General features: G+C 43.9%; 1 protein-coding gene across 2 annotated transcripts; it reads left to right on the forward strand.

Annotated features, from left to right (window-relative positions):
- The first annotated feature begins 693 nt into the window (after nt 1–693).
- Nucleotides 694–18,425, forward strand: smarca4b (SWI/SNF related BAF chromatin remodeling complex subunit ATPase 4b). Of its 2 annotated transcripts, none has more exons than XM_084378649.1 (34): nt 694–780; nt 1,364–1,614; nt 2,348–2,480; nt 3,394–3,924; nt 4,112–4,210; nt 4,299–4,557; nt 4,668–4,794; nt 4,917–5,090; nt 5,194–5,367; nt 5,466–5,639; nt 5,762–5,809; nt 6,470–6,600; nt 7,581–7,638; nt 7,716–7,825; nt 7,937–8,084; nt 8,167–8,330; nt 8,417–8,483; nt 8,676–8,786; nt 9,318–9,560; nt 9,662–9,775; nt 9,909–10,016; nt 10,428–10,514; nt 10,611–10,657; nt 10,733–10,899; nt 10,997–11,160; nt 11,395–11,655; nt 11,738–11,815; nt 11,902–12,120; nt 12,239–12,501; nt 13,432–13,540; nt 13,666–13,767; nt 14,102–14,234; nt 14,486–14,625; nt 14,801–18,425. In XM_084378649.1, exons 2-34 carry the CDS (start codon nt 1,402–1,404, stop codon nt 14,834–14,836), a joined length of 4,992 nt encoding a protein of 1,663 aa, XP_084234775.1. In that variant the 5' UTR covers nt 694–780; nt 1,364–1,401; the 3' UTR covers nt 14,837–18,425. The 2 variants fall into 2 exon arrangements, with proteins under 2 accessions (XP_084234775.1, XP_084234776.1); XM_084378650.1 differs by having other exon boundaries at nt 11,395–11,622.
- The last annotated feature ends 1,945 nt before the right edge of the window (nt 18,426–20,370 follow it).

Here is a 20,370-nt window from a genome sequence, read left to right on the forward strand (position 1 = left end):
CTGAATACCCAAATGTATAAAGGCAGCACACACACAACAAATCTCAATTTCACCAGTTTATTCTGGCGGTTAATATAATAATGTAAAAACAAAGTCTTCAAAAGTTCAGCAAATGCACAAAACTTCATAACAACTTGATTCTCGTGATTCAGTGATATTAAAGGGTGAGTCAAATCTGCTGTTTACAAGAGATGCAGTAAGACTGTGTAACACGTTGCTGTAGTTTCAGATTATTATAGATGTACTCTGAGATAGATAGTCTTAAAGTGGCATGCTCATTTATTTTTATTCTGTGAAAATAGCCCCATACAGAAAAGCTCTCATATTTTAAAAGCTTTACTTTATGTGTTTAGACCTCAGTGTCTGCAAGCTCTGAGGCATTTTTTAAAAATAATTAACTTGTCTAAGGAAGCCTTTGAAATACCCTTGAATGCAGTTATGCATTTCTGAAAAGTACTGTGGGCTATCTTAGTTTTTATGCTCACTTTTATTCAAAATTAATATTTGTTCGATGATTATCATAAATCATAAAGAATTACAGGCTCGTATATTCACCTCGCTGTATAACGAAAGTGAACATTGGAGATTGTCTGCACATTTACAAACAAACCAAACAGTCCAGAGGTGATGAACAGTGCGAGTACAGTGCTGGCTGTGGCTGCGCGCGCATGCGCGTTGCCGGGCAGCCGTGACTAGACATTCGGTCATAGGAGCGGTGGAGGGGGCGCTCGAGCCACGTCGGTGAAACAAATCAACGCTTGAAGGCAGATTACAAAGAGGGTGAGTGGACTAATTGCGACAACCGCTGCGTTATTTCTATCTCCCACAAATCTAAAGTCGGGAGCGCAGAAATTCACGCAGGACAGCCTGTCCTGTTGATGCGGGTAGGTCAGTCGCACAACCACAGTCCGCCATTCCCCTTTTTTATATTTAACGAGACACCCTTTGATGGTCTGAGTGAGCAAATTCTCTGTAGCATGGACTCATGTGCATAATTTACAGTATTTCCCCGTGTTGAGTGCGAGTGCAGCGGTAGACCCTGCAGCTGTAATTGTATATGCGCGCAACGGGTGATTTGGTGCAGCGCAGCAGGAGAAGGTCTTCATCTGATAGGTGTTTGACAACATTCACCCAAATCCTGCAAAGGTTTTGGACCCACTTCATTAATCAGAAAAGCACAGGTGAAGGCACGTGTGCAGCTTCACTGTCAAGATATTTTCAAAAGTTTTCTCTAATCAAACCACTGAATGAAGCAGATTGAGATTATTAACCTTTGCATAGTTGTCAGACTTCTTCTGCACAGATCATTTCCTCTTCTCTGTCACTCCCACCCTCCCTCTGTCAATCCTCTCCTTTCTATCAGGTCCCTGCTGCTCAGGTGGGAGCAGGAGATCCAGGGCGATGTCGACGCCAGATCCCCCCATGGGAGGCACCCCTCGCCCAGGTCCTTCACCTGGTCCAGGCCCCTCCCCTGGGGCCATGCTGGGCCCCAGCCCCGGGCCCTCCCCGGGCTCCTCTCACAGTATGATGGGCCCCAGCCCCGGCCCTCCTTCCTCTGGGCACTCCCAGCCAGGGCCGTCTGGATACGGTCAGGACATGCACCCTCTGCACAAAGTAAGGATCTACCCACTGAGACACTCGGCGACTGTTAATTCCAGTTGATTCAAAGAGTGTCAGCAGCTATTTTTACATCCATATCTCACAATTTTAGGCTCATTTGTGCATATAAAGGAGTTTAGACATCACATAGAGCATGTTTGAATGCAAAATTCAAAAGTCATTATCTTATTATTTTATTTGGTGTATAGGAAAGTTAAGCCACTTAAGATTTTCATTAAAGCACCCATAATGGACACATGTATACACTGACATCGAACACATACATACCATGTGACTGTCATTACCTTACAACTCCTCACTTTTTTATATAATAGTATTGTCTTTCTGTCATTTTTTTTAAAGGGGCTCTGAAACTTCTGCGTAGTTTATGTTGGTGGACTAGCGTTAGCTGCTGTTGCTCTCTGTCAACGCTGAGACGAGGCACTCTGGAAAGTGCATAAAGTCACATCCTTTGTGTTTTCCCAGAAAATCCTTCACACAGAGTCCTTCACAAAGAAATCCACAGTCGAGCAGCATTAAACAACTTTAAAAAATTGCCCACATGCTCGTATGGGCAGCCGAGAGAGACGAGGAAGGTCTCGCTTTTCACTTCATGTTACAATCCGCTCACATATAGCTAATAAAAAAGTGATTCATTTGTGTAAATTACTACACATCGTCACACAGAGCCCCTTTAATGTCCTTTTTCCCTAGGGACTGAGTATAACACAGTTGATTCCTCCCACAGCCCATGGAGAGCCTGCATGAGAAGAGCATGAGTGAGGAGAGCCGCTTCAGCCAGATGAAGGGACTGTCTATGAGACAGGGTGGGCACAGCGGTATGGGCCCCCCACCCAGTCCTCTGGACCAACACTCGCAAGGTAGACATGCTACGTAGCTGTATCTTAAGTAATCCCATCCTCTCCGGCATTGTGTAACACAAGTTGTGTGCTTTTCGGTGTGACAAATATGTGATGGTGTAGTCATGCAGCCAGGTTGGCTCATAAGGTGTGTCTCTGTGGTCACAAGCTGTGAAATGAGACATTGTTTTCAACGTCTTTCTTTTAATATCAGTTACTGTAAATCGCCTGCAGGGAGGCGTTGACAGTTTGGACTCTGCATGCAGCTGGCTGTAAGGAGGTGATGCATAGAATGAAGCAAGACAACCAGACAGACGGGCTTAGCATTGTGATTCAGAGTTAAAACAAATTATGAAACAACAGTCTGGTGGGATTTGTTAGGGAATAGCTCATTGCTCATCAGGCCGTGCTGAAGGCGTCTGTTTGAGAAGAAGTTTGGGAAATCAGCTTATTTGCTCTGTTGCCAAGAGTAGGATGAGAGGATTGATACCACTCTCATGTTTTTATGGTAAATGTACAGCTACAGCTTAGCTTGGCGGTGAGACGGTTAGCCTGCCTCCACCCAAAGGTAACAAAATTCACCTTCCAGCAGCTCCAAAGCTCACTGATGAACATGTCATAACTTGTGACCGTAATATGAACTTCAAACTACAAACTGTTCTTTGCTCCTGTAGTGTAAAAATTTACATTTGTGGTTTTAAGCGGGTTATATTTGGAAGTATTTCTCGGTCAGTTACTTCCTGGAGTCTCCTCCTGTTGCCAGGCACGCTCACAGTGACAACAACACTCCAGCAGGTCACTGAGCCCCGTGTGAAAGCAAATAATCTTATTTCCCAAAATGTCCCAAATTACTCACCCAGGTGAGTAAACGTCTGCTGCATTCACCCAGCACCCCCGTCATCTACCTGTCTGTCTCCCTGTCTGTCTCTTCCAGGTTACCACTCTCCATTAGGAGGCTCTGACCACTCCAGTCCTGTCCCTTCAAACGGTCCTCCCTCTGGACCTCTCATGCCATCATCCTCTTCTTCCTCCTCCTCCGGTGGCCCAGGCTCTGCCTCTACACCTTTAGATGGCCCCAGTGGAGATCAACACACTCTGGGTCCCAATAACCGGCCTGGCCCTCCAGGGAGCTCCGGCCCAGGCCCCAGCCCTGGACCCAGTCTGGGCCCCACTGTCCCCAGCCTCGGGTCTGGCCTTGAATCTGGAGGCCCGACAGGCCCTACTCCCTTCAACCAGAACCAACTACACCAACTCAGAGCCCAGATCATGGCTTATAAGATGCTGGCCAGAGGACAGCCCCTGCCGGACCACCTCCAGATGGCTGTCCAGGGGAAGAGGCCGATGCCTGGGATGCAGCAGCCGCAGCCCATGTCCAGCCTGGCTCCTGGCCCTGGAGGCGGACCAGGGGGTGGACCAGTAGGACCGGGGCCTGGGCCAATGGGCTCAGGCTACAGTCGAGCTCATGGTGAGCATGGATAGGAAATGTCTGGAATACCAAGCTATATCCTACGATCTTTAAACCTGTGTGTTACATTGAATTTTCATCCTGTGGTGAGCAGCAAAAATCCCACAGTCTTCGCCTCAAATTTCACAATACACCTGTTTAAAATGTGCCGTTAGACACAAGACACCGTGCTTATTTATTTCTTTAGGAATGATGGGTCCAAACATGCCTCCTCCAGGCCCGTCGGGTACTCCAACTGGGATGCAGGGACAAAACCCAAACGGACCTCCCAAGTCCTGGCCTGAAGGTATGTGGTGCTGCTGTAAGACCTTGTGAAACCTGTCAGCCATCGCTGAACTAGAATGCATTTATTCCCTCCCCTCACTTCCCTCCAGGCCCCATGGTGAATGCAGCAGTGCCCTCCAACGCACCCCAAAAGCTGATTCCCCCTCAGCCGACCGGCCGGCCCTCTCCTGCTCCTCCTTCAGTTCCTCCTGCTGCCTCCCCGGTAATGCCTCCGCAGACCCAGTCCCCTGGCCAGCCGGCACAGCCTACTCCCATGATGCCTTACCACGCCAAGCAGAACCGTATTACCCCCATCCAGAAACCCTGCGGCCTCGACCCGGTGGAGATACTGCAGGAGAGGGAGTACAGGTATGCCACGAACTCCATCTCATTTACTTTTACTGGAGTCGAAAGTGACTGAATTGTACTTTAGCAGCTTCAATCTGAAGAGAAATAACGGCAGCTGTTTGCTCCTTCAGGTTACAGGCGCGTATCACTCATCGCATCGCTGAACTGGAGAACCTGCCGGGCTCTCTGGCTGGTGATTTACGTACCAAAGCTACCATAGAGCTCAAAGCCCTCCGACTGCTTAACTTCCAGAGACAGGTACACAACGCACTTCATCATCAGACTTCACATTTTCACCTTTAACCTGCACAACATGATATTTCTGCATGTTGTCAGTGGTGGTGGTGTCGACGAGTCCATGTTTGTATGTTTGTCGACAGCTTCGCCAGGAGGTGGTGGTGTGTATGCGTCGTGACACGGCTCTAGAGACCGCCCTTGACGCCAAGGCCTACAAGCGAAGCAAGCGTCAGTCTCTGCGCGAGGCCCGCATCACAGAGAAGCTGGAGAAACAGCAGAAGATTGAGCAGGAGCGCAAACGCAGGCAGAAACATCAGGTAGCGGATGGTTGTGACGTCACCTGTGAAAAGATTCAAAGTGGTAATTTCTCCTTTGTTTTGTCTGAATTGTCCTTCACCCAAACTCGCGCTCTAATCGTAGGAGTACCTTAACAGCATCCTGCAGCACGCCAAAGACTTCAAGGAGTACCACCGCTCCATCACAGGCAAGATGCAGAAACTGACCAAAGCTGTGGCCACCTACCACGCCAACACTGAACGTGAGCAGAAGAAAGAGAATGAGCGTATTGAGAAAGAGAGGATGAGGAGGCTTATGGTAAGAAGATACAGTTACGCAAGCATGCACATAAATTACAAGACAGCGTACACATCCTACTTCACTTCACACACTTGCATATTTGTCGGTCCTGCCAGGCTGAGGATGAGGAAGGCTATCGTAAACTGATCGACCAGAAGAAGGATAAGCGTCTGGCCTACCTGCTGCAGCAGACTGACGAGTATGTCGCCAACCTCACCGAGCTGGTCAGAGCTCACAAAGCGGCGCAGGCTCTCAAGGAAAAGAAGAAGAAGAAGAAGAAAAAGAAGAAGGTAGAGGAGACACAGATACTGTACAACAGCTGTGATTGTTATTTCTGATAATCAGTGGCTTCTACACCCCAGTGTCGTATGTGATCTGTGTTGGGATTAGTCAACTTCTTCTTGACTTGCAGATGGAGACTGTGGAGGGTCAGACTCCTGCCATGGGTCCTGATGGAGAGGTGAGCAGATGCAGCAGCTGTTTACGTCTCTATGACAGTAAACTGAATATCTTTGGGTTGTGGACTGAACAAGATATTTAAGGTCATCATCTCTGCCTTCTGACATGTTATAGACCAAACAACTAATTGATTAATGGAGGAAATGATCAACAGATTAATCAGCAATGAAAGTAATCATTAGTTGCAGCCCTCATGCTGCTTATTAACATGTATACTTGCTCTTTAAAAAGGCTGCGTTCACAAATGCAAACCTGATTCTTTGTTGTGTTGCTGTCTCTTGTCTCTATGGAGACGTCCTTTCAAACATTAGATCAAGTTTCACACAAGCTTCAGGAGGTCACGATTTGCTTTTCAATGTTGTCATGGCAAAAAGTGGACTCTAACCCTGCCACTGCTCTTTGCTCCTGTAGTGCTCTTCAGTTCACGGTTACTGCACAACATTTTGATCAAACATCACTTTAAATATACAAGTCTCAAAATGATCAAACATAAAAGTTACAATGTAATAAACACAAAGAAAAGAGAGAATAAAATATGTGTAGAAATAATACTCATAATATTTTGTAAACTGTCTGAAGCTTTGTCTTATTTAATCTAGTCTCTATTTAAACCAAGTCCTAACTGCCCAGTACAACAGATAACCCTCGTCCTCCCCTGCAGCCTCTGGATGAGACGAGTCAGATGAGCGACCTGCCTGTGAAGGTCATCCATGTTGACAGTGGGAACATCCTGACGGGGGTGGACGCTCCGAAAGCCGGACAGCTGGAGACCTGGCTGGAGATGAACCCTGGGTGAGACCGACTGGAGAGAGGAAGCGTGATTTGTCTGTGCGTGTGGAGAGGAGGGGTCTTTTTAGCCTCAGGAAGAAGTGGTGTGGCTGCAGGTGCAGGAGTGTCGGTCAGTCTGTTGACTGATTCTAGTCAGCGGGTGAAGTTCCATAAAACTTCATGGCCCAGAGAGGATAAGTCCATGGTGGCTTTTCATTTAGCATCATCACCTGGTTTAATAACTTTAATTGATGCTGCCTGACTTGGTGAAATGTATGCATGTTGAAATTCTGAATATTAACACACAGAAATATAAATATATCAAAATATTAAATGTGGATGCTAACTATCAGCCTGTTAACATCCTCTACTTTTTAAAGTTACTTAACTAGCATGTCTCCTGTTGGCGTGCTGAACATTAGCTAACATGCTAACTGCTTGTTAGTTAGTTAATATGCTAACTATGTTAATGTGATAAATATTAATTTGCCAATCATTAGCAAGCGAGCTAACAGCTATAAGGTAGATGTTAGTTAATGTACTAACTGTATATGTGATAAGCATTACATTGCTTAACATTAGCTTAAATGCTAACTGCATATTAGTTAATATGCTAACTGTATGTTAGTGTGGTAAATATTAAATTGCAAAACATTAGCTAACATGCTAACTGAATGTTAGTTATAATATGCTCACTGCATGTTAGTGTGGTAAATGTTCAAATGCCAAAGCTAACAGGCTAACTGATTGTTAGTTATTTACTGTGCTATCTGTATGATACGATAGTGTGGTAAATATTATATGCAACATTAACTTCTAAGTACAGCTGAGCCTAACTACCCCTGAAGTACAGCTCAGACTGATGACAGTTGAGTTGTACAGAGGATAAACCTTTTTTGCTTTTAGCTAAAACATGGCTTTTATCCTCAGCTGCACAGTTTTATTCTCAAAGTTGCTCTTTCCAGTCTGTTCATTTAATTTAAGCGTGCATGTATTTTGTCCAGTTATGAGGTGGCTCCCCGCTCTGACAGTGAAGACAGCGAGGAGGAGGAAGAGGAGGAGGTGGGTTGTTTTAAAAAGACGATGTTTGAAGCCAGTTTCATATTCACTGCTCCAATCACTGACCAGCTGTCTGGCAGGAGGACGAGGAGGAGCCTCATCCATCGGCTACTCCGGTGGAGGAAAAGAAGAAGATTACAGACCCTGACTGCGAAGACGTGTCGGAGGTGGACGTCAGACACATCATTGAGTGAGCACATATGCGGAGAACTACATTTTAATACATTTTTAGTACTATTTATTTATTTTTTTAAATGCAGGTGATCAAAAGGTGTTACAAAACTCTTATGTGTTTCTGCAGAAATGCTAAACAGGATGTGGATGACGAATACAGCGGTGCAGCGTTCGCCCGAGGGCTCCAATCGTATTACTCCGTGGCTCACGCCGTCACAGAGAGGGTGGATAAACAGTCCAGTTTATTAATAAATGGACAACTCAAACAGTATCAGGTAAACAAGCACAATTAAATAAACTACATGATATTCTTGATTTGTCACGTAAGACAGACTTTCTCACGTCCTCGTCTGTCAGATTAAAGGTCTGGAGTGGCTGGTTTCACTCTACAACAATAACCTGAATGGGATCCTGGCGGATGAGATGGGTCTGGGAAAAACCATCCAGACTATCGCCCTCATCACGTACCTCATGGAGCTCAAACGGCTCAATGGACCCTACCTCATCATTGTACCCCTCTCGTGAGCCAGCGCTGCAACATTATTAGTTTTACACTGCAAACACTACTGATTTGTTGAGTGATAACTGAGCTGTCTGTCCTTGACAGAACTCTTTCTAACTGGGTGTATGAGTTTGATAAGTGGGCACCGACGGTCGTGAAAGTGTCCTACAAGGTGAGGTTTCACATTCACACCGCCCAAATGAATTGTTCTTACTTCCGGCACACTAAATGTGACAATTTACTGTATGTTTCTAAAATTGCGTGCATGGTATTCTTGCTTTTATCATAAAATGTTGAATTAAAGCAACAAAATGTCATTTCAGACGCCATCTTTCATCGATCTTTCCCAAATGATGTCTTTCAGGGGTCTCCGGCTGCTAGAAGAGCCTTCGTTCCCCAACTCCGCAGTGGAAAGTTTAATGTTTTACTCACTACTTACGAGTACATCATCAAGGATAAACAAGTACTGGCCAAGGTGAGTTGTGATGTACAAGTAAACACAAGCAGAAGGACATGCACAAACACACCCAGACAGGCATAGTATAACTCTCTCCCTCTACACATGCACACAACAAGATTTCATTGCTTATTTGTTGCGCTGTGTTTTTGTTTGTTGGCTCCCGCTCCCCAAATCCCCAAAGTCCCCTCAAAGTATTTGATCGTGGCCAATCTGACCGCCCCCTGTGCTGCGTCTCAGTGCTTTCTCCTAGGTGCTGACATCGCCCGTATACCGAGTCTCCCACTGTCCTCTATGGCTGTCATGCTGCTTTGCACTCATGTAGTCATATAGGCTTCCTGACTGTGCTGAAAGGTGGGTGTTGTACTTCAGACGAGTTTTTCCCCATGTGGTAGCTCAAGGCTCGGAACCCAGCCGGCTTGTGTCATGAGGACAAACTGGGCAAGAGATCTTCCTCATGAGCTCTCTCTGTTTTTGGTTAGTTTGGATCTGTGAGACAGAGTAATAGAAGCTCCATCAAAAATTTCTTTCCCCCGTTCTGCTCTCCAGATTCGTTGGAAGTACATGATCGTAGACGAAGGCCACCGTATGAAGAACCACCACTGTAAGCTGACCCAGGTTCTGAACACGCACTACCTGGCCCCACGGCGAGTCCTGCTGACAGGAACGCCGCTGCAGAACAAACTACCTGAGCTCTGGGCGTTGCTCAACTTCCTCCTGCCCACCATCTTCAAGAGCTGCAGCACCTTCGAGCAGTGGTTTAACGCTCCTTTTGCCATGACTGGAGAGAAGGTGTGCAGGACTTCTTCTTTTTAAATAAGTCCTTGAGAGATGATATCAGGCAGAAGGTACAATGTCTTTCTTGTCAAATGTCTCCTTCTTTTACTCTCCAGGTGGATCTGAATGAAGAGGAAACCATCTTGATTATCCGTCGCCTCCACAAAGTGCTTCGGCCCTTCCTGTTACGCAGATTAAAGAAGGAAGTGGAGGCTCAGCTTCCAGAGAAGGCAGGTTTCACGTATTTCAGGATACATGCCAACACAAAAACACAGAACGATATACTGATATCTTGGAGCTTTCTGTGTTCCTCTGTTGTTGTCCACTTCTTTCATTAAATCAACCTGTCTCTCCATCTGATAGGTGGAATACGTGATCAAGTGTGACATGTCGTCTCTTCAGAGGGTGCTGTACAGGCACATGCAGGCCAAGGGGGTCCTGCTCACTGATGGATCAGAGAAAGACAAGAAGGTGAGGGTGAAAAACACTTCAGCACTGTGGGAATTTATAATTTGGGCATCTTTTTAACTAACACCAAAATTAAAGTGTCACTAGGAAGTATACCGGCCCATTTAGTGTTTTTTTTTTATTCTGGAAATGATAGTTGTACAGCATGATAATTTAATAACAGTAGTAACATACAGTACACTGTGATCTGTAGCAGAAATAAACTTAATGATAGTCATGAAGACTGTATCTAAACTCAATTTTGAAAAACAAGATGCCTCACAAGATGATTGACAAGAAATGAGAGTATGAAACTGGATCTTATTTGGTCCTTGGCTCTCACTTATAAATGTCCTTGGACGAGCCTTTAGGAATAAATGTGAAATGATTGAATAAAACTGTGATTACAGGCATTGTGCACATTGTGTTTACCAGGGTAAAGGAGGCACAAAGACGCTGATGAACACCATCATGCAGCTGAGGAAGATCTGTAACCACCCGTACATGTTCCAGCAAATAGAGGTAGGAGAGATGGTCGACTTCAAATTAAAGCCTCAAGCTGAAGTTTTTGATTGCATTTGACTTAATTACAGAATACATGTTTTATTGTTTTTGCAGGAATCCTTCTCTGAACATTTAGGATTCTCTGGTGGGATAGTCCAGGGGTAAGTAATAATTCTGGTTTAGTTCAAGATCACACACGGACAAACCGTAACCTGATCCCCCCGCCTTGTCTTTAGTCTGGACTTGTATCGGGCATCTGGAAAGTTTGAGGTGTTGGATCGAATCCTACCAAAGCTGAGAGCCACAAACCACAAAGTGCTGCTCTTCTGTCAGATGACCTCACTCATGACAATCATGGAGGACTACTTTGCCTATCGCAGCTTCAAGTATCTGCGTCTTGATGGTGAGACAGTTTACTTTCACGAGTGTTTGTGTATTTTGTTTATATTTCATTCATTCATTTCCCTGAAAGTTGTTGTCCTTACTGTCCTACATCTCAGGCACTACGAAGGCTGAGGATAGAGGAATGTTACTGAAGACATTCAATGACCCAGGGTCAGAGTACTTTATCTTCCTCCTGAGCACAAGAGCTGGAGGCCTCGGCCTCAACCTGCAGTCTGCAGACACTGTGGTTATCTTTGACTCTGACTGGAACCCACATCAGGTGTGATGCACATTTGTTTTAATTTACAAGAGAGACCCCTGCAACAGCACAGAAACCAGAGTTTAGGACAAGACTATAATTGATTGCCAGTATTTAGTTTGTTGGGGTTTAAAAAAATTAGATGCACGTTTACAAGTGAAGTACCACCGAAGTTATTGCGGCTTATGGACTTGGGCAACCGTCTCTTTTCTCTCAGAGTAACATTTGATCCCGGCCACAAATTCTCTTTCCCAGGACCTGCAAGCCCAGGACAGAGCTCACCGTATCGGCCAACAGAACGAGGTGCGTGTGTTGCGTCTCTGCACTGTCAACAGTGTGGAGGAGAAAATCTTGGCTGCTGCCAAGTACAAACTGAACGTGGACCAGAAGGTCATCCAGGCTGGCATGTTCGACCAGAAATCTTCGAGCCACGAGCGCAGGGCCTTCCTGCAGGCCATACTGGAACACGAGGAGCAAGACGAGGTCTGGGGACAGGAAGTGTGTCTACGCATTAACGTGTGTGCGAGCACAAGCGACACGCAATTTTAAAGTGTGATTTCTTAAGCGCTGCTTGCCAATGTGTGTCTGATGTACTCAGGAGGAGGACGAGGTGCCAGACGACGAGACGGTCAACCAGATGATCGCGAGGAGTGAGGAGGAGTTTGACCAGTTCATGGTCAGTGGTTTGAAGATGATTTAGCTCATACAAGTCCACATCAACAACCCTAATTTTGCCCTTTCTTCTTCCTGTCCCTTCATCAGCGTATGGATCTAGACCGGCGACGCGAGGAGGCCCGTAACCCGCGTCGAAAGCCTCGTCTTATGGAGGAGGACGAGCTGCCCACATGGATTATGAAGGATGACGCTGAGGTTGAACGGCTGACCTGCGAGGAGGAGGAGGAGAAAATGTTTGGACGAGGTTCTCGGCAGCGGAAGGAGGTGGACTACAGCGACTCACTGACTGAGAAGCAGTGGCTTAAGGTGATTCGCCTCACTGGGATAGGACCGTGCTGAGAGGCAGATGTCAAATTTAAATTGAAAGACAAAATAAATAAAATAGCTTTATTGTAATCTGACTGTCTGTGTCTTTCCTGTGCAGGCGATCGAGGAGGGCACGCTGGAAGAGGTGGAGGAAGAGGTACGTCACAAAAAGACGACCCGGAAGAGGAAGCGGGACCGCGACGTGGACCTCCCTGGCCCCTCCTCTTCCTCGGGGGGACGAGGGAGAGGGGACAAAGATGAAGATGGGAAGAGGCAGAGGAAGAGGGGACGACCGCCTGCTGAGAAACTCTCCCCAAATCCCCCGGCCCTCACGAAGAAGATGAGGAAGATAGTGGACGCTGTTATCAAGTATAAAGACAGGTAGCAGAGAAGAGCTTTGGCTGTAGTCTGTGACACACATGAAGCTCTCTTTGAGTCATAAACATTATGTATAACAGTTGACATGTTTTGTAGTGCTGATATTAAAGGTGCAGCAGGACCTATACTATAGAATGAGTATAATTAATAAACATTTCAACACTCACGGATCATGTGTGAAACACAGCTGGAAATGACAAATGAGTAGTTACACTTCTATTGCAGTATTTTCCAGCATTACTTAATTGTATCACGTCCTCACTCATGATTTCTGCACCATCTCTGTTGTGAAATGTTACCATCACGTTTTAGATTCAACTGAAGGTCAATGTAGAAGTTATGTAACACATCCTTGGACAAAGTTTCCACAGCTGCTTATACGCCTTACCTGAAATAATGTGTTTTTTCCTAAAGCGATGAACAGAAGCCAAAAGCACTTTGGCACACTCTCTCCAAAACCTCAGAGTTTGATACATTTATCACTGAATCCCACGTTCGAGAAAAGGACCCGAACGCAAGATACAGAGGCAGGCAGGTTGAAAAACAAAAGGCGAGCTTGGATAAAATGAAGCTGAAGCCCACAAAAACAAAAATCTATGGATTATTTTCACAATAAATCAGTTCATCGTTTAGTCCATAAAATTTCAAACAAGCCCTAACCCTAACCCTAACCCTCATCACGATTCCCCAGAGCCAAAAGTGACATCTGCAAATTGCGTCTTTTGTCCGACCAACAGTCCAAAACCCAAAGACTCTTTGTTCACTATCAGAAATGACAAAGAAAGCGACACATCCTGACATTTAAGAAACTGAAACCAGCAAATGTTTGACAATGTCTGAAACGATTAATCGATATTTAAAATAGTTATATTTTAATTGATGAGGAGCCTTTTTGTTTGTTTTGTCTAATCCTGATGATGTCACTTCCTGCAGCGCCAGCGGGCGTCAGCTGAGCGAGGTCTTCATCCAGCTTCCATCTCGAAAAGAGCTGCCAGAGTACTACGAACTGATCCGCAAGCCTGTGGACTTCAGGAAGATCAAGGTGAGATCAGCGAAGGAAAGGATCGCTGTGTTGATTATTTATAGAATTATAAGTAAACAAATGCACATAATATGTTACTTTTGTCTCATTTACTAAGTGATGTATGAGCTGTATCTTCACTGTAGGAGAGGATTCGAGGTCATCGCTACCGCAGTCTGGGTGACCTGGAGAGAGACGTCATGCTGCTCTTCCAAAACGCTCAGACCTTCAACCTGGAGGGGTCGCTGGTGAGACTCACCGTGCACAGAATTCACTCACGGACAAAGCGAAACACCTCTCTCCACCAAATAAAGAAATAAAGAAAGCAAATAAATAATATCTCAGTCATAACTGCGACCATAACTGTAGAAATAATGCAGTTTGTTGAGCTCTCAGGGCCGCCTTACCTAAATCACATCATGCATCGCAGAGGGCTTGATTCAGTTCTTAATTAAAATGTAATGTGTCGTACATGAACCGCGGATGCTGAAAACTATTTATTTTTCTGTCAGTGTTGCCCATATGTACACACTGTTGACTATAAACAGTTTGTCTTCTACCCTATTTCTCTGATTCGAGCAGATATATGAAGACTCCATCGTACTCCAGTCAGTGTTCACCAGTTTGAGGCAAAAGATCGAGAAGGAGGAGGAAAGTGAGGGAGAGGACAGTGAGGAAGAGGAAGACGAGCTGGAGGAAGAATCAGAGTCCGAAAGTATGTGCATGTCTGTGCGAGGAGAGTGGCAGAGGAGAAACTACTCAGTCATATGTTGATGAAGGTTCTCAGTCATCCAGGTCATGGCAATGCTAAGTGCTATATCGTAGGCAACTGGACGTGTTTCAGTTTCTTGAAGACGTTTCACCTCTCGTTGTCAGTAATGCTGTTTCATGCTTCAGATTAGTTTTAGTCTTACACCATAAACACACCATAGACATGTGTGTGTTTGTGTGTTTGATTGTCTCCAGCTCGCTCAGTGAAAGTGAAGATTCGTCTGGGAAGGAAGGATAAAGCTGGAGACCGAGGGAAGGGTCGCAGCAGACGAACGGGACGCACCAGAGCCAAACCTGTCGTCAGTGATGACGACTCTGAGGATGAGCAGGAAGAGGTAACTGTGCTTACCCTTATTGTTGGAAACAGATTAATAACAGAGTGTAGAGGGATAAAGGAAACACAATATTCAAAGTTCAGCATTAATACAACTAATAAAAGCTGTTATTCAGAGGTCAACACCCCGATGACCTGTCGACCTTTTCTAGTTTTCTCTTTCGTCTCTTTTCCAGGAGCGCTCCCCCAGTGCCACTGATGAGGAGTCCTGAACTGTACTGTAATGTGGAAGAGAAGGAAGCATAAAGCACCGCACATAGAGTAAATAAAACATGAGTCTGTCAACTCCATTCACCCTCAGTCAAATGTGACAGGACTGAAATAGAAAGGTTTCCAATGCTGTCAATACGGGAACAGGTACATACTGTGTTGTTATTATTTAACCAGTCATATAGGTGTCACATAGAAAACAGTTCACATTGCAAATTTCCCCGTTGTGGTATTATTAGAGGATTATCTTATCTTTATATCATAAAATACACAAATCAGTGGGTCTATGCACGTCGCTGCATTAAAGCTTCTCTGTTTCTCTGCTGAAAAGTCTCACAGAGGGCTCAGAGGAGCTTTTTATCTTTTTTGCATTGCAGGAGAGATTTTGATCAGTTTTACTGAGAATGTCTAATCTGTTTGTTCTGATGTGTATGAAGATAGTGGCTGAGAAAAACCTAAATTTGGCAGTTAGGGACGAGGCAATAATCAATATAAGAGTATATTGTGACACGTAACAGAAATGGTCTTTACTGCCATAAACGAGAACAAACACAATCGAGTGTGGACTGTTGTCTGTTTACAGACACAACTAACACACTGCAGTTTAGTTTTTTTTTTGTCCTTTTAGTACATTTTAATGCTGTTTGAAGAGATTTTGAATCCCTCTTCAATGATTATTTAATATATTTAGACAATTTCAACCAAGTTAGTTGTGCTATTAATTTTTCATGATTTGCATTTACTGGTAATGGCCTGTGAGACCTAGTCCTCTCTAGCTCTACTTATAAAATATACTGCAAAAACATTGCAGCAACGTAAGATATGGTCAGAATTTGAGTTTAAAACATTCACCAATTTAAACATTATCAACAGGGTGAGGAAACAACAGTGTTAGTGCAAATTAGCATGCTAACCCGCTAACCCCGGCCCGTCCTTTCTCATAATAATACTTTGTACTGCAAAATATTCTCCCGTAGTTTCAGCTGTAAATGTGAGTTTGCTACTTAGTTTTATAAGTAAAAAAACATCACAGAATGACAAGAAAGTAAATATTTTACACGACTGTACACCTTCTGAATTCAGGTTCCTCTCGTTTGCCAAACTAAAATGAGCTTAATTGCCCTTTTAACCCATTGTAAAACATACTACCCCTGTAGTTACTTCTGGCCACTTCTTACAAATTGCAACTTTAAGAAGATAAAGGTTTAATTAGTTATACTCAGATATTCTGTAACTATGTTGTTAACAAACAAGTAAGACATTTAATCTCCTATAAGGTCTATATTTATCAAGGTTTTCTCAGATTTTGCACAATTCACATCCAGAACCTCGTCCTTAGCTAACCCTGAGGAGTTACAACGGGCAGGAGCCAGTGAAGTGAACTAAACAGCGTTGAATGTAAACAGAAAATGTTTTCGGACGGAGCTGTTTTCGCCCAGCGTGAAGCTTCCACCTTACCTCACCTTCCCTTCCCTCTGGCCACACATGTAAACAAACCTGATGTTTCACCTATGTTTCACTGTGGAGCTGTGTTGTAACGACAGTCAGCCTCATTGGAGCCACTGTGATTACCGAGGTGTGTGTACATCACGCTGGCTGTTTCTGTTGGAAATCCAGCCGCTGTGGCTGCAGGGTGTTTCCAGACTTCTCAGAAGCTCTTCGGCGACTCACCACAGACATTTGACTGAGGTTTGATGGAGCTGAGTTCAGGTCATTTTCCAAATATTGTATAAATGGTACAGTATAAAAACAATTTACTCCACCATGCTGCCGCTTTCCTGCTACACTTCCAATATAAGCACTTATAACTGTTGATTGTAGACTTAAAGAATTATGAGGTCGTAATTCATCGACGAGTACTGTAACTTTACTCGCTTCTCCTTCAGTTGTTGTGCGGTGATTTTAGGTTTTCAAAACATGTTTAATGTATTTCTTCTTTGCACTTTTTATGTTACTGATTTTCAAGACAAAGGACCAGAGGGACAGCCGCTCCTCTCTGCTTGTGAACGCCTCTTGGCTGTATGGTGTTGGATATATACTGTATAGAGTATTTTTAGAGTATAATGTCAATGCACGTGTGTACAGCTCGCAAGTTCAGTACTGTACTTTTTTTCATTATGGTAGATAACTAGCGTGAAGAACATACAACCAAAGCATCGACATCTCCTTCACTAAATTATTGGGCTTTGTCTGTGTTGTTGTCGTCATTGTCGCTGGAACTCAAATCGTAACAATAAATCACAGTAAGAGTGAATGTTGTCAGTTGTATGATTTAATGCTTGACTAAAGTAGTCATTTAATTAGTTAGTTGTTTGTAAAGTAATCTGCATTAGAGCTGCGAGGATTAAAGGGTAACGCCATCATTTTTACAGGTCTTGGGGAGTACTACTGCATACGTGAAAACAGTAGTAAAAAGCCTTTTGTGGCTCCAGAGGAAGCTGCATGTAATCTGGTAAATTACCTCCAGTGATGTCACTCAGTAGCTAAGTTGCATCGTGGGTAATGTAGGTACCAGGTTTGGAAGAGGAGGAAGAATGTGTGGAATAAAAAACCTCTAGTTTGATCGTTTGTGTCTTAACTGTCCATAATGAGTCCAGCAGGAGTAAAATACTAGACCTGCGGACTGCTTTGCAAAACCTGGTGCCTACATTACCCACAATGCAACTAACTGAGTGACATCAGTGGAGGCAGTTTATCAGATCACTTGCAGCTCAATATTTTTTTTGCCATTCTATAGACCCAACAACGAAACGACTAATCAAGAAAATAATCGAAGGATTAATCAACATTGAAAATAATCATTTTGCTGCAGCTCTAATCTGCAACTGTTTTGATAATTGATAAAGAGTTTGAGTCACTTTTTTTCAAGCAAAAGTGCAAAAGAATGTGAGGATTTGCTAGTTTTGTTTGTCTTATATGACAGTAAACTGAATATATTTGAGTATGAGACTGTACGTTGAACAAAAACAAGATTTGTTATCTGTTTTTTTTGTGTGGACGTTTTATACAATCAAAAAAATAATCAGCAGATTGATCACTAATGAACATCGCCATTACAGCCCTTGTGTGATGTATTTTAGCACTCCAGATCAATTTTGATATTCGTAATTTCATGGTTTTGGTTTTTGGTTAGTTGTATCCTGTTTTATTCTGTAGTTTATATCCTTATGTGTCTTGTCAATTTCTACTTCCTGCTCACCTGTGTTCCCAGTGTTTCCCTCCTGTGGTCCTCCTCAGTCTGATTCCCCAACACCTGTCTCACATCAGTCTCGTCGGCACTGCCCTGTTCCCAGTGTCTCTCTACCTGGACTTCATCCCCTCGTTAGGGGATGTGTTGTTCCCTTACTCTTTGTTGGTTTGTCTATTTTCACCAACATATCTCCTGTGCTCCTCTACCTATTCCCCTAACCTCAGTCCTCATGTGTTCCTGGTGTCTCTGATTTGTTCATTGTGGTTTTTCTGGGTTGTCCTCATTTTTGTATTTCTCTTTAGTTCTTTCCTTGGACTTTCCTTTGCCTGTCTTTTGGTTTTGGTTTCACACTGGACAGCTGGAGCTGGATCAGCTCATTAAAGCTCACTTGTTGTTTTCAACCTGCCTGCCTCTGTGTGTCTGCATTTGGGTCCTGTTTTGAATTGTGACAACAAAAGCCTTTTAACGGACAGGGATTTGGAATTTGGGCCACACTCCAGCTCAAACTTCTGTCATTGTCTATACCTATGAGGTGTAATGCCTCTGTTGGACCACTAGGAGGAAGTCTCAAACAAACACAGGTCAGTCTTGACATCATACTGTTGCCTCATGTAGCAGGACAAGCTTTTTGAACTACATATATTTGAAACAGTTTTCCTGTAAAATGTCCTTGAATTTAAAACTTTTCATGAAAGGAAATGTTTCAAAACTACAATGTAAAATCACTTCCTGGACTTTTAGATGTTGCTTCAGCCTAACTTGACCTTATTTCCACCTTCCCAGTGCCTCCAACATTACATGAAATATACAGTCAACATCCCGCTCAGCTCACTTCTCAGTAAGGTCAAACGAATACAGAAACTCTTTCTCCAGATGATATAGACAACCTTATTTTATCCCTCATACTGATGTTTATTCTGTGCGTGGCTTGGCGGGTGCACTGAGAATTATGTTGAGTGTACAGTGTACATTTTGGAGAAGGGAGGAACTTGGCACATGTTTGGATGTGTGAATGTGGTTTTACAGAGAACCTCGACAGTGAGGCCTGTGTTGGAGGTCTTACAGAGAAGTGGGGGGAGGGGGTCAGACGCAGTTTCCTGAATTCTAGGAACTCCTGGATTTCTGCAGCAACTCAAAACCAGCTGTTAACATCTGTCCAAAGGGCAGGGCAGCTGCTCCTGAAGTCCCCAAAACAGACACAGACGTAGTAGCAGATTCAGGCAGTGTTTGGGCTCTACTCTGATGACCCCAATTGATTGTAAAGGGATAACATTCATGTTCCCTTTACTGGCTTCCTACAGACTGCTTGTAAATTAATAAATCATCTTTTATAGGAAGTTACACTTGTGCTGTGGGCAGCAGAGAGGAACTTTTTTTTTTTTAACAACAGGAAAAAAGGGTAAAAGCATGAAGGAAAATGGAAGTCATGTCATTTATTTCCTCCATGCTGTCCATGAAGGCCACTAGCCCGACAAGTTAGCATGTTGGTTGTCATGGCCAGTGTAAAATGGTTAATTGAGATCAGTCAACTTTTCCTGAAGATTTGCATGTGTGCAACCTTTGTACCTTTGGTTATTCAGCAGTTGTAATATTTGACTTAGTTTAGCACCAAAAGAAAAAGAAAAACACAAAGGACAGGTGCATCCTTCAAAGAGTAACTATTTATATGCTCATTAAATGTGGCTTTGTTGCTCCATGACGCAGACTTTCAAATGTTGAGACGTAATGGCCTGTGAGACCTTGAGTTGTGAAAACTACACACAGACATAAAGTGCACACACTCATGCTCCCATTACTATCATCATAACTGTCCTTCAGTGTGTGCGCGCGTGTGTGTGTCTACACGTGTGTAGTTTTATCAAATCTGTTGGCCCTGAGACACTGGACATGACTTTCACATGACAGAGCACATATCGCTAAGGTCAGGAAACACATACTGTGCACACACATGTATTAGATAAAGTAGTGTGCAGCAATAAATAGTATTGTTGATACCAAGTGGATGATAAGATCTAAAGGCTCTATGAAGACCTGCCTTTACACTTGTATGTAATCCTCACGTAATTCTGTGTTTACTGACACTATAACGACAATGAGGTTGACGATATCTGCAGAAGAGCTAATCAGTTAACCTGGTTACAGGCTTCTGAATTTCTACTCACATTCACGGTGGTTTTCTGCAACTACAGGTGATAATAAATGATGTTTTAGATCTAGGCAAGAGAACAAAGACTCAAACACATCCTATTTCCGCACAAAAAGCATTTAAGCTCACCTTCTCCATTTCCTTCACATCTCTCCTCCCAAGCCCCCTTTTTTCCTCCCTTCCATTATCCATCCATCACA

The sequence above is a fragment of the Pagrus pagrus genome (genome assembly GCF_965226575.1).
Source record: "Pagrus pagrus genome assembly, chromosome: 2".
Classification (NCBI taxonomy): domain Eukaryota; kingdom Metazoa; phylum Chordata; class Actinopteri; order Spariformes; family Sparidae; genus Pagrus; species Pagrus pagrus.

What these genes read in the sequence shown, in the direction of transcription:
- smarca4b (XM_084378649.1), top strand. Translation starts at nt 1,402, where the DNA reads ATGTCGACGCCAGATCCCCCCATGGGAGGCACCCCTCGCCCAGGTCCT. An exon ending in AGAAGAAGAAAAAGAAGAAG is followed by an intron (nt 5,640 to 5,761) that starts GTAGAGGAGACA and finishes CTTGACTTGCAG; the next exon opens with ATGGAGACTGTGGAGGGTCA. An exon ending in TCGTGAAAGTGTCCTACAAG is followed by an intron (nt 8,484 to 8,675) that starts GTGAGGTTTCAC and finishes GATGTCTTTCAG; the next exon opens with GGGTCTCCGGCTGCTAGAAG.